Below are 14,338 nucleotides of genomic sequence, written 5' to 3' on the forward strand. Positions count from 1 at the left end.
TCTGCCCGTTCGCCCGTCAGTCAGTCATCGGTGCGGGAGGGGGAGGGGGACCGAGCCGAGCAGTCACCGCCGCCGCCGCCGGGGCCGCGCAGGACGGATCGGCCCCTCCGCGCGCCGTGCGGGGCCGCCGCCAGCGGAGCCGCTGCAGGAGCGTCGAGCGGGACCGGGGGTGCCCGGAGCTGAGAGGAGCCTTCGCCCAGTTCCCTTCTGTGCCCCCCGCCTCGGGCCGGGGGAGCAGCGGGCGGGCGGTCGCCGCGGAACAAAGGTGAGGGCGCAGAGCCGGAGAAGAAGCCCCCGTGCCCCGCCAGCGGCGGGCGGGGAGGCGGCGAGGGGCCCCGTGGGGGCGCGGGGCCGGGCGTGTGGCGGCGAGGGAGGGAGGGGGGCGCTTGTTTTTCTCCTGGTAGCGAGACTGCGGCGGGACTCGCCGATCCTCCTTCTTCCCCCCCCACCCCAAACACCCAGTGGCGGGCCGGGGGGAGGGATTGGCGGCTTCTCCTCCAGCCCCTCTGCCGGGAGGGAAGGAGCCCCCTCCTCCACACTCACATAGACACACGCTCCGTGTCCCCGCCGAGCAGGTCGGGCCCCTTTCTCCCCGCCCCCCTCCCTTCCTCCCTCCCCGTCCCCGCTCCCTTCTTTTCTTCTTCTTCCTTTTCTTCCCCCCCTCCGCCGCCTCCTGCCTGCCCTCCCTTCCTCCCCCCTCCCGGACCCGCTGCGCCGAGCCGGGGAGTTGCGGCTGTTGCTGCCGAAACTCCTGCGGCGGAGTCAGCGCTTTCCTTTATTTAGGGGGGGAGACGGAGGGAGGAGGAGCCGCCGCGATCTGGAGCCGCAGCCCCTACAAAAGCGTGTGTGTGTGTGTCGGGGGTGGGGGGGACTGCTCCCGACACCCCGCTCCCCCGCTGCGCACACGGGCACTCTTTCTCGTACAATGGAGGAAGAGCCTCCCTCCCTCTCTCTCTCTTTCCTTCTCTCCGCTCTCCCTCTCCGCGCGGTAAAGCGAGAAGGGGGGTGTTCTCTGCGCTGGGACCCCCGCGGGTGCCCTCCCGCCGCTCGGTGCCCGGGGAGGGGGCGCAGCGCCCCGGGGAGGTGGCCGGGGCGCCTCCCCCCTCCCGCGGCAGCCGGGGGTGGGTTGTTGTTGTGGCAAGTTTCTCCTCCTCTGACAGAAATGGCGTCAATGGCAGCGAGTGTAGGGGAAGCCGCGGCGTGTGGGAGCCGGGGGGAGGAAACAGCGGCCGAGGAAAGAGGGAAGGGGGTTAGCCGCGGGAAAAGGGGGGATCCGGGAAAGGAAAGGGGGAGTTTCGGGAGGAGCCCAGCGCCCCCACCCGATCCTTGGCTCCCCCCCCCCCCCCCCCGGTGCGAGCGGCTGGTGCGGTGCCTTAGCGCTTTGTTTTAAATTCCAGGTCCAGCCTCGGCCGCTCAGCCACGATCGAGGCTTTTACCGCAGCCTGAGCTCATCATGAAGGTAAAACACTCGCTCGTGTGCCTGGGAGGGGAAAGGAGGGAGGGTTGCATGGAGAAATGCTGTCCTATCTGTCAGTCCATCTGTCCCGACCCCGGTGCGAGGCTCGGTGCTGGTGCGGATCCAGACTGCGGGCTGCTTCGCCCCCATTGCCGTGTTTCGGTGCCTTGGCTCGTTTGCTAATCGTGGGGCGGGCTTTGCTCCACCGCGTTATGCTGGGGGAAGCTGTAAGTTCCCCGAGCAGGGGTTGTTCTCCTTCAGAAACATTGTTTGTAGGAGAATAAGGACATGGCTGCCTGGGCTGAGCTTGCTTCATGGAGGAGCAGGGCACAGTCACCCTGCTCGAGAAAGTAACGTTGTGGGGAAAATGCTCTACAACATTGTTTACTTGAATAGAGGGCAGATTTACTTACTTTCTATTCGTTAATAGGAGTTTTGTTGAATGAATAATCTTGATATGATCGGGGAGGGTGCACGTAAGAGATTCTCTGCAGTGAAATGATTGCTGTAAGGTGCGGAAAGATTCTCAAACAGGTTCTAATTTTCCTCTCGGTGCTGTGTAGTATTCATCTACCTCACTGTGATGCATTTTTCTTTTTCTAGACTATTTATGTTTGGTATATTATGCAAGCTTTATAGAAAAAGAGATTGTATTGGTGGAATAGAATGATTTCTTCTGTGTGTGGTAAAGAGCTGTGTATCTAAAAGTAGTTTTTAACAACTGGGTTTGTTAGGGTTTTTTTTACCATTTTGCTGATATGTTTCGCTCAAACTGCCATTTATGTTACCATGACCCCATGTAATTCATCTCCCGGTCCTGCTGGGCAGCAGTAAATCTCATTTCAAAATGCTGTAAATCTTATAAAAAACAATTGTTACAAACCTGTGATACATCAGTTCTTTGGTATTTATTAATTAAAAAGAGCAGTTTGTATGTGGGTTCTTCCACTATCATAGTTGTGCCTACTGTCTGTGAATGAGTGTTATATAAAATATGTACCCAGTAGTATATTCACTGCTGGAAATGGTAAATGAAATAGACTCTTTTAATTCCTAGATTGATCTGAATTTCTGAGCAGCAAAGTCTTTCTGTGTAGCTGTTAAAGATTGAGCATGTTTTTTTTTACTTTGGTGACTCTATGGCAGTATTTTTTAAAAATCATGTTTTAATTGCCCTCCCTATGATTTTTCTTTAACAAGGGCTAAGATCTAAAATCCTGCACATGTCTGTCTTATTAAAAGTAAACGATTTATGAATTTACAACAACAGGCTGTTGAAGTATGATAGGGAGCTTTCCAAATGTGGCTCATTGCCTGATGGGGATACAGGAGATGGAAGCAAGGTAAATAGGAGGCGGTATAGGAAGCTTTTTTCCCCAGAAGGAAAAAGCACTTATTTAAATGACAGTTAAATTTACATATGTTTCTAATAGTCTTTTTCCATGTAAACAAATCTTACGGTTACCATAGAGATTAGGTTCAGATACTGTGGTTTTAGAGCCATATTAATATGTAGATAGACAGTTGGGAGCATGAGGAGGTCAGATCACAAGTAGAACACAAAGTGTTCTGTGAAATAGTGATATAGATCCACTTCAGGCAGAATTGAATGTATAACAGATGATTAAATTTAGAGTAACAAACAGAAAACCCTGTTAATAGAGCCGTATTTTTTTTTAAAACCCTCACAGCTTACTTATTCTTTGATAAAGTTTGTGATACTATTGCATGCTTATTTTTAAAGTCGGGATAAAGTCTGTCAGAGTGTTCAGGTGTTAAATTCAAGTCTGTAATTTTTGCAATTTCTGTGTGTGTGTAGTGTTAAACTTACATATGCTTGAGATAACTCCCAGTACCTTTATTTACTGTGCCCGGTAGAGTTAAGGGAGGTTAATCTGTAAATTCTTACTTTGAAGCTTTAGTTTTTACAGGGGAACTTTTAACAGAATTGTGGTTCCAAAGAAATTTCTAAGATTCAACAACCTAACCGAGATTATAGGAGTAATACAGTGCATCAGTCCTTCTGGCTGGCTTAAATTTGTAATTTATTAGTTAAACTTACAGGGATACAAGCTTGTCCAGTAAGAAGCAGTAGGGGAGAATGCTTAAGAGAATTATTAGCTTTCTGTTTGTATCTCTTCAAGGTAACATTGACTACACTAGATCAAGATACTGTTTAAATATGACTGTATATTTTTGTGCATTTATTTTGTAAGTTATCCAAAGAGTGTGCCTCAAGGACACTTCAGCATATAGAGGATTTAATGCTTTAAGACCTAGTCTTGCTTTGAGTCTGCTGACTGCAGACTTCCTTCTGACTGCATGATTGAGGCCTGTGTTTTGATTTATGCTTTGGTCATTCTTTCAAGTGCAGAGGGTTGTGGATTCTGGTGCACAGAGCCTTAGAACTGGATTCCATGTCAGTATCTTTGTCTCTTTCTATGAACTTGAACAACTCATTTATCTTAACTGACTCCCTCATCTGTGTAGTATGGATAAAATGTTGAGCTTTGTAAAATGCAGTGAGGTATATTTAGCAACAGCACCAACGATTGTATTGATACAAAACTGTAAGTCACTCATACTCTTTCATTTTGCAGCCCTTTGACACAAGAGAGGTATGCCGCCTGCTAGGAGATTACCAAAGCTGTTGGTATAATTGTTCTCCTTGTAATAACCCAGCTTAATCCAAGGAAATAAAGTCCCTCGTATAAACCAGTAACTTTAGCCTATTAAGTACTCCTCCTCTGGACTGCAAAGACCACTTAAAAACAGACTTGAAATATGTCTTACAAGAAGTGTTCAAGTCTTAACATAATTATACTTGTTATTGTGATGTTCTACTAAATCAGGTTTTTTCCTGCGTTGATTGACCTCTGATAGTTCATACAGTTGTGTAGATAATGGCTAGGATTGCTTGCATGTTGTGAAGTTTTTTTGTTTAGTTTAGCCTTTTGACCCTTTGTATAACGTCTTTTTGTATTAAGTATGCATCAGAAGAATGTAGAATCTGTTTGATGATTTAAAAAATAATTGCATGCCATCAAATCCTTACTAAGTAAGTAGCAATATATATAAAAGTATTCTTATAGCGTACTTTTTTTTTTTTTGCTCCAAAATCAGGAAATAAACTCCATGAAAGCAAAGTGTCTGCTTTTAAAGAGAGAAATAAACATAGGCTTGGTTTCACCGATGATTGGTACTAAGAACTGCTGCAAATGCTTGTGAGATTTTTAATATGTATCATGGCATTTGCTTGATATATAAATATGTGAATGAAGGTAATATACCCACTGTAGTTAAAAAGTTCACTGCTAAGTGGAGATCAAAATAGTAGATGTCCCAGAAGCTAGAGAAATGCTCTATGAATTAAGAGATCTGAAATGCTTGTTCAAAAGTTTTGATACTATTTGCATGTTAATGTTTTTCATTCTGTAAAGTACAAAATATTTAATGGTTGTTGATAGTTCCGTTTGGTAATCCTAGATGTTCCTGAGTGCTTACTCAGAGTTGCCACACTAACAAGTTAAGAAAGCCATGCATACAGTTTATGGTAGATTTTTTTGGTTTGGTTTGGTTTTAATTCATCCTGAATTCACATTTTTGTTTCACTAGTCTGTCCTAGTGACCTCTCCAACTACCCACAGAGATCACTAGTGCACACTGATGCTGTAGCTGCTTTCCCTTAATGTGTGCCAGACCATTGCTCATATTCTTTGCCAGTATGGCAGAGGACAAAAGGAAAATATCTAGTAAACTTCTCAGTCACTAATTTCCAACTTTGAGCACAAGTCAGTTGAAAGTCTCATTGGTCTTATGCAGGCTGGAAACCAGTCATGGAATGTAGTGACCTTTCACTTTCTGGTTAACTATTTGAATTACAGCAGAGATGGAGATTTCTAAAGGAAAGGTACCATTAGAATAGTTTTTGTGAAGGAGGCAGGAGAACAGGTAAGTCTTAAGAGGTGGTTTTCCCCTATAACTTGTTTTTGCATTGTGAAAAAAGATTTTCTTAAATTCTTTCCTGATGTTCCAGTTTGAACAAGTGATCAGAGGGAATTATTGACTTCCTCATGCTTGCATAATTATGTAGAAAGGAAAGCAAACACCACTTGCACCAAGCAATTACAAGTCATGTTGGAGTAATCTATGTTATTTTGAAATTGTTTATTTGTACTTTTTACATGCTAATCTTTGTATATTTTACAGTGGCTAAACAGCATGGAAGTCTTAAACTCAAATCTGCATGGGTAGTATGTGGCTGTTGAATAGTTGTATTGATAAGGACTCAAAGTTAGTTAGACCACATAGTGGAAAAAAAGGCTGTCTTAGACTGAAAAGACTGAAGTTGTAATAAACTATGAGCATTAGTACAGTTAAGTTGTCTGTATTATTATCTTCGAAGTTGGTGAAGGATTTTTGGATCAATGCTCTTACGGCAGCATAACTATTGTATCAGCATACTGTCTAAGAGAAATGTTAGTAGGCAGAATAATGAATGTGCATATCTTCACTGGAGCACTTTGAGATGGTTATTCAGTTCACTTTGTAATCCAAAACAAGTATTGTATACATGTAGAGCAGAAGCATGCTGTGTTACACATTGCATGCCTATTTTCAAAGAAATTCTGCATTGTAGTTGAAAAGCCCTTTGAAACAAAGTGCAATGGTTTTGAGATACTAAGCTTTACAATCACTATCACATACTTAATCGGAATGCTTTGCTGATTGTGTAAACTGAAAAAATAAGTGCTCACTTTGAAAAAGGTGGAAATGATACTGTTGTCACAAACTGGTTTCAAAGTTTTTGTTTAAATCCTACAGATATGCACATTTTCCTTAGAAACATATGCTTTTGTAATAGGCTGGGCAATAAAAGGGAGTTTGAGGTGTCCTCATGTGAAAAAGGTAACAAATTTTACAGAAAAACCTAGAGCTTAACTTTACTTGGCACCCTAATGTGATACACAGCCATCCAAATGCTCGATTATCTATCAGTTCATACTTATTTGAAAGCAGTTAAGCCACTTTCTGTTCACTACCTATTGTGAAATGCAACAGTTAGATTCTCTGCATTTCTACTTAATAGGCCCTTCAGTTGTTTTTACTGAAACGTGCAAAGCTGAAAAACATGGGTCTTGAACTGTTTCTGCCATAAATGTGATTCAGGTCACAGTTGAGAAATGTTGGGAAGTCAGGTATTGTGGTGCTTGCTTTTTAATTGATGTGCTTTGGTAAAAAATATTACTTTTTGCCTTTTCCACTTAGCACTTAGTGTTGTCCAGTTACTGTGCTTGCTATCACTCAGTGGGTATTTGCATGGAATGGATTTTTAAAGACTTCTAGAAGACTTCAAAAGGCCTCCAGGGAACTAAGGAAAATTGTTTAGCCCCATGCATAAACTAAATGTTAGTGATTTAATATGTGTTAGAATAATTATTTTAAAAGGTTTTGATGGAAAGTCATAAATCTGGGTAGTTGGGTTTTTTGTTCTTTTTTTCTGTTAACATGGGGTGACCAGATGAGGGGATATTTCAGGGAATTCAAGTAAGGAAAAGACAGCAAGCCGCTTTGATATTCAATACTTGACAAGACATCTATTTTCCTTCTGAAGATTAGTTTTAACCAGGGGAGAAATTCAATAAAAAGAGCACTATTGGTTTTTTTTGTGGGTTTTTTTTTGTTTTGTTTTTTGTTTGTTGGTTTTTTTTTTTTTTTTTTTTTTTGCTTGCCAGACTATAAAGCAGTCATGACCTGTTTAGCAAGAAGTGTTTGTAAGCAAGCTCTGGAAAGCCAGTTGTGAGAATGTCAGAGCAGGGTGGTGGAGGGTGTTGCTGAGTTACCTGAAGAAAACTAGGACTGCGATGAGCTGGCTGCTTTATGTGCGACCACTGTGTGACGGTGACTTCCTGAGTGAGTGTATATTTATTAATTGAATGTGGAGTACTATTTTGGGGGTTCCTGAACCTGTCTTCACTATGAAGAAGATTGTGCTGAACTATGAAAAGGCATTTTCCTTACTGTGAGCAAAAGCAGTAGTCCTTTCCAGTTAACATGGAGTTACTTGCTCCCACTGCTGTTGTCTTTGAGCCTGCATTTGCTCTAGAGTGAAGATGGTGGTCAGTACACCAAAGAAAATACTTTTCAGCATCCAGAACTCCCAGATTAAGTAGTCTTTGATTGTGACTTACGAAGATCACCTTAAGGAGTAACTATTTAAAGACAGCATTCATCAGTTGTCATTTTAACTAAGTGTGAATGCAAACATCCATAGAGCTTTGTTGCAGAGCAGATCACTCAGGTTGGACTAGTGTGAATAACACTGTTCTTGGACAGAGGAGTTTGCTGTTCTTACTGTTTAATCTGTTGGTTTGTCCCCCAACAACCTGTAGCAAAGGATTTTGTTTCATAAGTAGTTTGTCAAATTAAGCTTGTACGGTCATGGAAGAATGCAGCCTTGTCTCCTTCTTCCACTCCTGGCTGTTTATTCTTGTTGTCTTCTGTGCTAGCAGTCGATTTGTGTGGTGCCAGAGTACACGGAACTAAGCTGAAATTAAGAGCAATCAGATACATATACTCTTCACTTGCAGACTGTCCCTGTCCTGTCTGATCCCTGGCAGAGGAAGAAAGGACACAAAAGCAGAAGTGCAGGAAGACTGATTACGATTGGTTTAAGCTGCATGTGAACACACATTCTTCCCCATCTCTCTGCCAAATTAGCAGTTTACAGTCATTAGGCTAAACATTTTGTAAACTCTCTACAGGTGAAATTGCCGTAGAGGGTTTTTTGTGCTTGCTTGCTACCTAGAACACCAGACTTCTTTATAGGTTTGAAGTCCATGTTTTCTAGAAGATGTTGAGTGAAAAGATGTAATTGAATTGATGCTGTGTCTTGAAGGGAATGAATAAAGTTTAATTTTAAATATGATAAACATTGTTTTAAGAAATGGAGAGGTCTTAAAGAAGAGATGGTATCAGATGAAAAACCCCATTTCTTAAGGAGGCCAGTATAAGTTTTGCTTTCCCTTCTCCTTCAAGTTCTTATTCAGTATTTGGAAAGAATACCATTAATAACAATTACATCTCTACTTAAATTAGAGAAACAGTTAGTAGTATAATTTTCTGCAGAAAAATATTTCTAAATATTAGATTTCTATCCTATAACAATCTCTATATACCTAGATTATTTACATTAATAATACGTTCTGACAATAGGTATTTTTACCAATGGGGGGAAGATGTAAGCAATTGGGCTACCTTTATTCCAAATTAGAACAATAGGAAATTATAATTTTGGGAGAAATTACATCACTCTTTGATAAGGAAATTGAAGGGTATGTGTTAAGAAGACCCATATATTTATGGGTAGACAAGTGGAGACTTGGTGACAGTTGGGTGTTAATGCCAATTGGAGATCGTAGAGTGAGGTGTGTGACATTTTCTGCTTATTACCACAAACTTAACACAGATATTTGGATGATATATTATCTTCCTTTCCAAGAACCAGAGTTCTCGCTGAGCTTTTATCTGTGATCCTTTCTCTTTTCCCTCTTAAGTGTCCTTCTAACTTAGTATTCCTCATCGTTTAGACAATCCTTCTAAATGGGATTTGGGAAATGGGATTTGACTTCAGCAAAATTCAGATCCAAGTGTATCTGATGCAAGGTTTCAGCTAGTAATAAATAATGTAGTAGGGAGTTATTTGTTTTTTCACATTCTCTTCTGATCTGAAAAAAAAATGTTTCAGTTTGTGGCAGGGCAACTTGACCCACTGTGATAATTTTTTTCCTTCCTATTTTCAGCTATCCTCTCAACAGCAGATTACAAGTGCTAAATCTCGTTTGTACATTTAAAATGGTCCACTTTGTGTTTTCTTAAAAATAAATGTGGAATACATTCTTCTAAGATTACAAAGAATACTTTAAATTAATTTAAAATGGCAGAAGAGACTTTCCAATATCCTGTATGGGTATTTAAGTGAGAGAGTGTTAACTTAATCTTTTTGTTAATGCCGTCACACTTAGGTTGGTGTAACTTCTTTTTCTGGGAAAAATAATAAGGGATTGAGAGTTTTTTTAAAATGAGTACATGTTATACCAATATTGCAGAATTCAGGAATTTGTAATGGAATATGTGTTTTTCACTTTTTAACTTACTTTACTGCTTATTGAAAGATAGATGTTGCTGTAATATTAAATGAATGTTACTTCAAATTAGATCACTAAACTTAGAAATAAAATATATATACTTCTTAATCTTTGTGCTTCCATAAATACAAATGCATTTTTGAAAACCTAGCAATAATTTTATAAATTTCCACTTCAGTTTCTTTAGAAGGTTGTCCTGCTAGATGGGCATCAAGGGAGATAGTGAAATACTTAAGCATAAGTAAGACTGCAATACTGTTTGGAAATTAGAGTTTGATATGTACCAATACCTTGCTGACTGGAACAGAGACAAAAATGGAGACAATAATTCGACTTTGAGTAATTTCCATTTTGTAAATGCAGATTCATTCTGAGGTGCTCTTCCAGAACTTTACAATGACAATCCACATACCTTTACACATAGAACATGATTTGGGTAACCATGTGGTGTCTTTGTCTTTTTGCAGAATTTCATGCCTATTTTCCTGCAATGTTGGACAATTTAAAATACATTAAATCTTTGATTCATTCCTTTACTCACAGATTACTAGTGCAGTTTTTACATTTCTAAAAATCAAGTAGTACAGAAGATTGCGTTACCTGGTGACATACGGTATTGGCTACATGGGTTGAAACCTGCAAAGTCACTCTTCAAATATATTCTGATATTCTTGATCCATTTTAGAATTGGACTGCCAAGGCTCCTGCCAAGCGTGTTCCCTGGAATAATTTAATATGGAGTTCCAGAAAGTATGTATATTAGATGCCTACACTAGATGTCTACACTAATTCAGTTTTTCTTTGCTAGTAGTTCTTAGGCTGTTGAGCTAATATTCTGGCATCATTTACTTTGCAAGCCAAAATGTCAGATTGATAAGGTAAAAACATTTCATTTTATTAAAAAAAAATCTTCTGTTTCATACATTGTACATAATACAAAGTATGTATTTATGTGTACACTTGCCAGTGTAGGTTGATTTAGGTTTTTAAATGCAAGTAAAATGAATGAGCTGCTTTTGTAACATTCTATATAGGAAGACATTCTCTTTAGGTGACAGCATAATAATAATAATAATAATAGTAATAATAATAACAATAATAGTAATATATATGAGAGAGATAGGTGTATGTCCTGCTATGACAAGACTTTTTCATTGGCGTTGTGTGTGGCATTGGTAGCATCTAGATAGCAACTCAAGTGGTAGTAGGTCAACTTTAAATTAGTGGAATGTTTTTATTTGTGTCTCCAGTAGCACTGGTTTCAGTTCAGTAAAATTATACTTACTCTTTTGCATTAAAATAGAGAACAGTCTTCCTTTTTGTCACTGGAGTAACTTGCTATGCAACAGCACTTATTTGAACATTTGAAATGGTCAACGAAATCCTAATTATGGTCTGACAATAAATATTAAACGGCATTTATTATGTGGAATAAAAATGATCCACGATACTTAAGGTGGCCTCATCAGGTTTCTCTAATTATGTATATTGTATTTACTTAGTTGGAGTTTTGAGGAAACAAATCAGCTTTTAAGATCTTCACAGAAATATATATATATAACAAACAAAAAAACCCCAAAAGGAAATGGTAAACTTCAGGTACTTGATTCCAGACAAATCAAGGTACAGTTCCAGAACTTTGCTATCTTACTGCTGTAGTTGGATATCCTTACTATGTTTGCTCAGAATTCAACTTGGGAGAAAACCCACTGCAATACTTGAATGCAATGTGCAGATGGGACTTGTGTTTACAAGAAAACTCCTTAGTCTTAAAGGAACTGCACCATCTTTCCTTTTTTTTCTGGCAGTTTCTCTTTTGTGTCCACTAAAACAACATTCCAGCCAAGTACTATGTGGGTACACATCAGTTGCTTAGTAAGGCCAGTGTGAATGCTTTAACTGGCTGTTCCTCTTCTAGCAGAGTGATGCACAGTATTTCTGTGAAAGTAATTATTACATTGGGCTAATTAGTCATACAGTAGTACTGGAAGATTAGGTTTATCCTTTAAGCCATGTATTTCAGAATTTCTCTTCAATTATCTTCTTAGGCTTCGGGAAAAAACATTGATCATAAACATACAATTAATTAGAATTTCATTGGCATATGAAGTTGATACTGTAACCTGGTGATTTGATGGAGACACTGATACTTTATTGATAGGCATTGTGAGAATCCTGCATTGTGTCTTGGGACCAAAGACCTCTTGAGGTGCCTCTTGTTCAACTTTTGAGAACAGAACAAGGTTTCATGTGTAAAGTCATAGTATAGTTGTTGACATACAAAAAACTTAAGGTAGACTTTTTCTCTTTCACTTCAGTAATCCTAAATGTTACATTTTGAAAAGAGGCTAAAAAAAATGAAGGTTTTAGTATAAGAGGCTTAAATACTTTTAAGAAAAAACCTAGGCTTTACATAATAGCTTCAGCGCACTTGAAAGCGGTGAACAAACTCTTACACTACCTATGCAACTTCAAAAATTTTATTCTCTGTTCTTTAATATGTTGAAGAGTTTTGTGGAATCTGAGCAAGGATCTTTCTTTAAATAGTCTCTCCCTGGAAATGGCTGCCATTAGTCACAGGCTAAGCCAGCTGAAGATGTTTTGGAAACAGGTGCAGCAATGCGTAGCCAAAGAAACTGAAGTATTCTGGGTGGATAAATTGGATAAAAGGTATGAAACAAGTAGTTTAGGTTCTTTAATTCCTTAAATTCTGAAAGGTAACCTGGCTGATTACTAACTGTTTATATATTGTTCTTACTCCCTATATTGCTACAGTGGCACTTACACTTTCTGTGTAGCATGCATCTAAAATATGTCTTCATAATTATGCAGCACTTGACAAATCTCCTCCAAACTTGTCTTCAGCTGGGTATTTCTGTTTTCTTAATATCTGTTTTATTTTTAATGCTTGCATGCTTGGTTGGCCCTGGGTATTTTCTGATGGAAAAGTCGAACTTATTTGAACAGGAAAATCTTGCATCACTGTTCTGAATAGTTGCCACATTGACTTGCGTTTTGCCTGTTTCCCCCCCAAACCTCCTTTCACAAACTTAGATACTGAGCTCTTACATATAGGTAGAGAACAACTCTGCAAGATGAATGCTGTTGTGGAGAGGAATAAGAAAGAGAAATTATTAATTTTCTTTTAATACCCTTGCTACTGACCATGCAAGAGTATTTGGCCAGTAGTATTCTCAAAAAATGAATTGAGATGGGAGAGAAGTTTGCATGTGTGCTTATGTTTTTTAAATTTCTGTAAGTTAGGAATTGTGTTCCTACAAGTTAGGACACTTGTAAAACTAGCTCACAGAAGAATATTATTAAAGAAACACTGTACTTTTTATGATGGAAAAAGATTAAAAAATAAAAACTGTGGACTTTAAATTTTAGTCCTCCCTTTTTATTTAACCCATGTGCAATTGTACTGAGTTACATACTTAACTCCAGAAGAGGCATTTATTTCTATTATTCTGGGTAAAGCAGGATATACAAATAAGTTGTTGGGTTTTTCAGCTTGGAGAGTGAGGGAAGGATTTACAATTTACTTAATAGTTTGAGGAACTGTCCATTTGAAAGAAAAGTGTATTGTGAAAAATAATGTTTATATTTTTCTGGAAGAGGATTACATTAGTGAAAGTCAAGTTTATTCAATAGTGGAAGTAGTCTGCTTGTGTGCATGATTATAATTTACTGCAATTTTCCTAGGTAAATTGTTTGTGGTACTAATTTCTTTGCTGCCCTACCTAGCTAACCAGTGTCCAGCTTAGTTAAGACATCTGTATTCTGCAAGGATGTGTGTATTTTACCTGACAGCAGTGGCCCAATAGGTGATGGTAAGAAACATGAGGTTTAACAGAAAATAATGTGGGTTTTCTTTTTCTTTCAGACCCAGATAATAGGTTATGTGATTATAATTGGTTATATAGCTAAAATCTTAACCAGTCTACTGTCTGCTCTTCTTGACTGGAAACTATCTTACATTTTACATTACATTACATTACAGCTATCTTACATTTTACTGTAGTGGTAGACCAAACTTTATCTGAACTGGTTTTTGTGCTGCTTGGATGCTTCTACACAGTGCAAGTGTGTGTATAGTAATGCTAATACTTCACTTCTCTTTACCCTTATTTGTGTCTTGTCTCCAAAAGCTGCCTTCTCATTGTCTTTAATGTAGTGCTGTGGGTTCTGTAGCCTGTTTCTAAGGAGATTTGAAGATACAAGATACAAGCAATCTTGTTGTTAATAGGCCTGTTATTATTCAGGTACCTATAGCTCCTTTAGAATATGAGGGGGAAATCAGAACATTGGAAAACTTTGGCTAATGCAACTCTTCTTATGTAATTGTATTTATTTGCATGTATATAGTCACCTTTTTCTTTTCACATGCAGTAGTTGTGGTTACTTTAAATTTTTTTTTTTTTTGTGGTTACTTTTAAAATTTTTTCCCCTTTTCCTTTTTTTTTTTTCTATTGGAAGAGGAAGCTGAAGAATTTTTTTTTACTACTTTGAAAGGTGTAATATCTTTCTGTAGAGATAGATCTCCATATTTCCATAAAAGATAGTATGGAGATAGATATTGGTATTGCAGTATGATTTACTGGCAGTTCAAAGATTGTAGGACTGTACTCCAGGTGTTAGAAAATACAGCCTCTGCATGGACTCTGGCTGAAGTATTATTGATACCTTGCATGCATATAGTTATTGCATGCTATTTGTATCTTAGCTAATGTAA

The 14,338-nt window shown here is 39.1% G+C and overlaps 1 protein-coding gene across 4 annotated transcripts in view; it reads left to right on the forward strand.

Moving 5' to 3' along the window:
• Window positions 1-72: 72 nt before the first annotated feature.
• Window positions 73-14,338, forward strand: part of ARID4B (AT-rich interaction domain 4B) — an 89,253-nt gene continuing 74,987 nt past the window's right edge. For 2 of the 4 annotated variants that reach the window (XM_032102274.1, XM_032102270.1), the window contains exons 1-2: window positions 73-265; window positions 1,398-1,459. In XM_032102274.1, coding sequence (XP_031958165.1) covers window positions 1,454-1,459 — 6 coding nt within the window. In that variant the 5' untranslated portion in view covers window positions 73-265; window positions 1,398-1,453. The other 2 variants (XM_032102273.1, XM_032102271.1) reach the window with 2 other exon arrangements.

Source organism: Corvus moneduloides, chromosome 3 (assembly GCF_009650955.1).
Source record: "Corvus moneduloides isolate bCorMon1 chromosome 3, bCorMon1.pri, whole genome shotgun sequence".
NCBI classification, from domain to species: domain Eukaryota; kingdom Metazoa; phylum Chordata; class Aves; order Passeriformes; family Corvidae; genus Corvus; species Corvus moneduloides.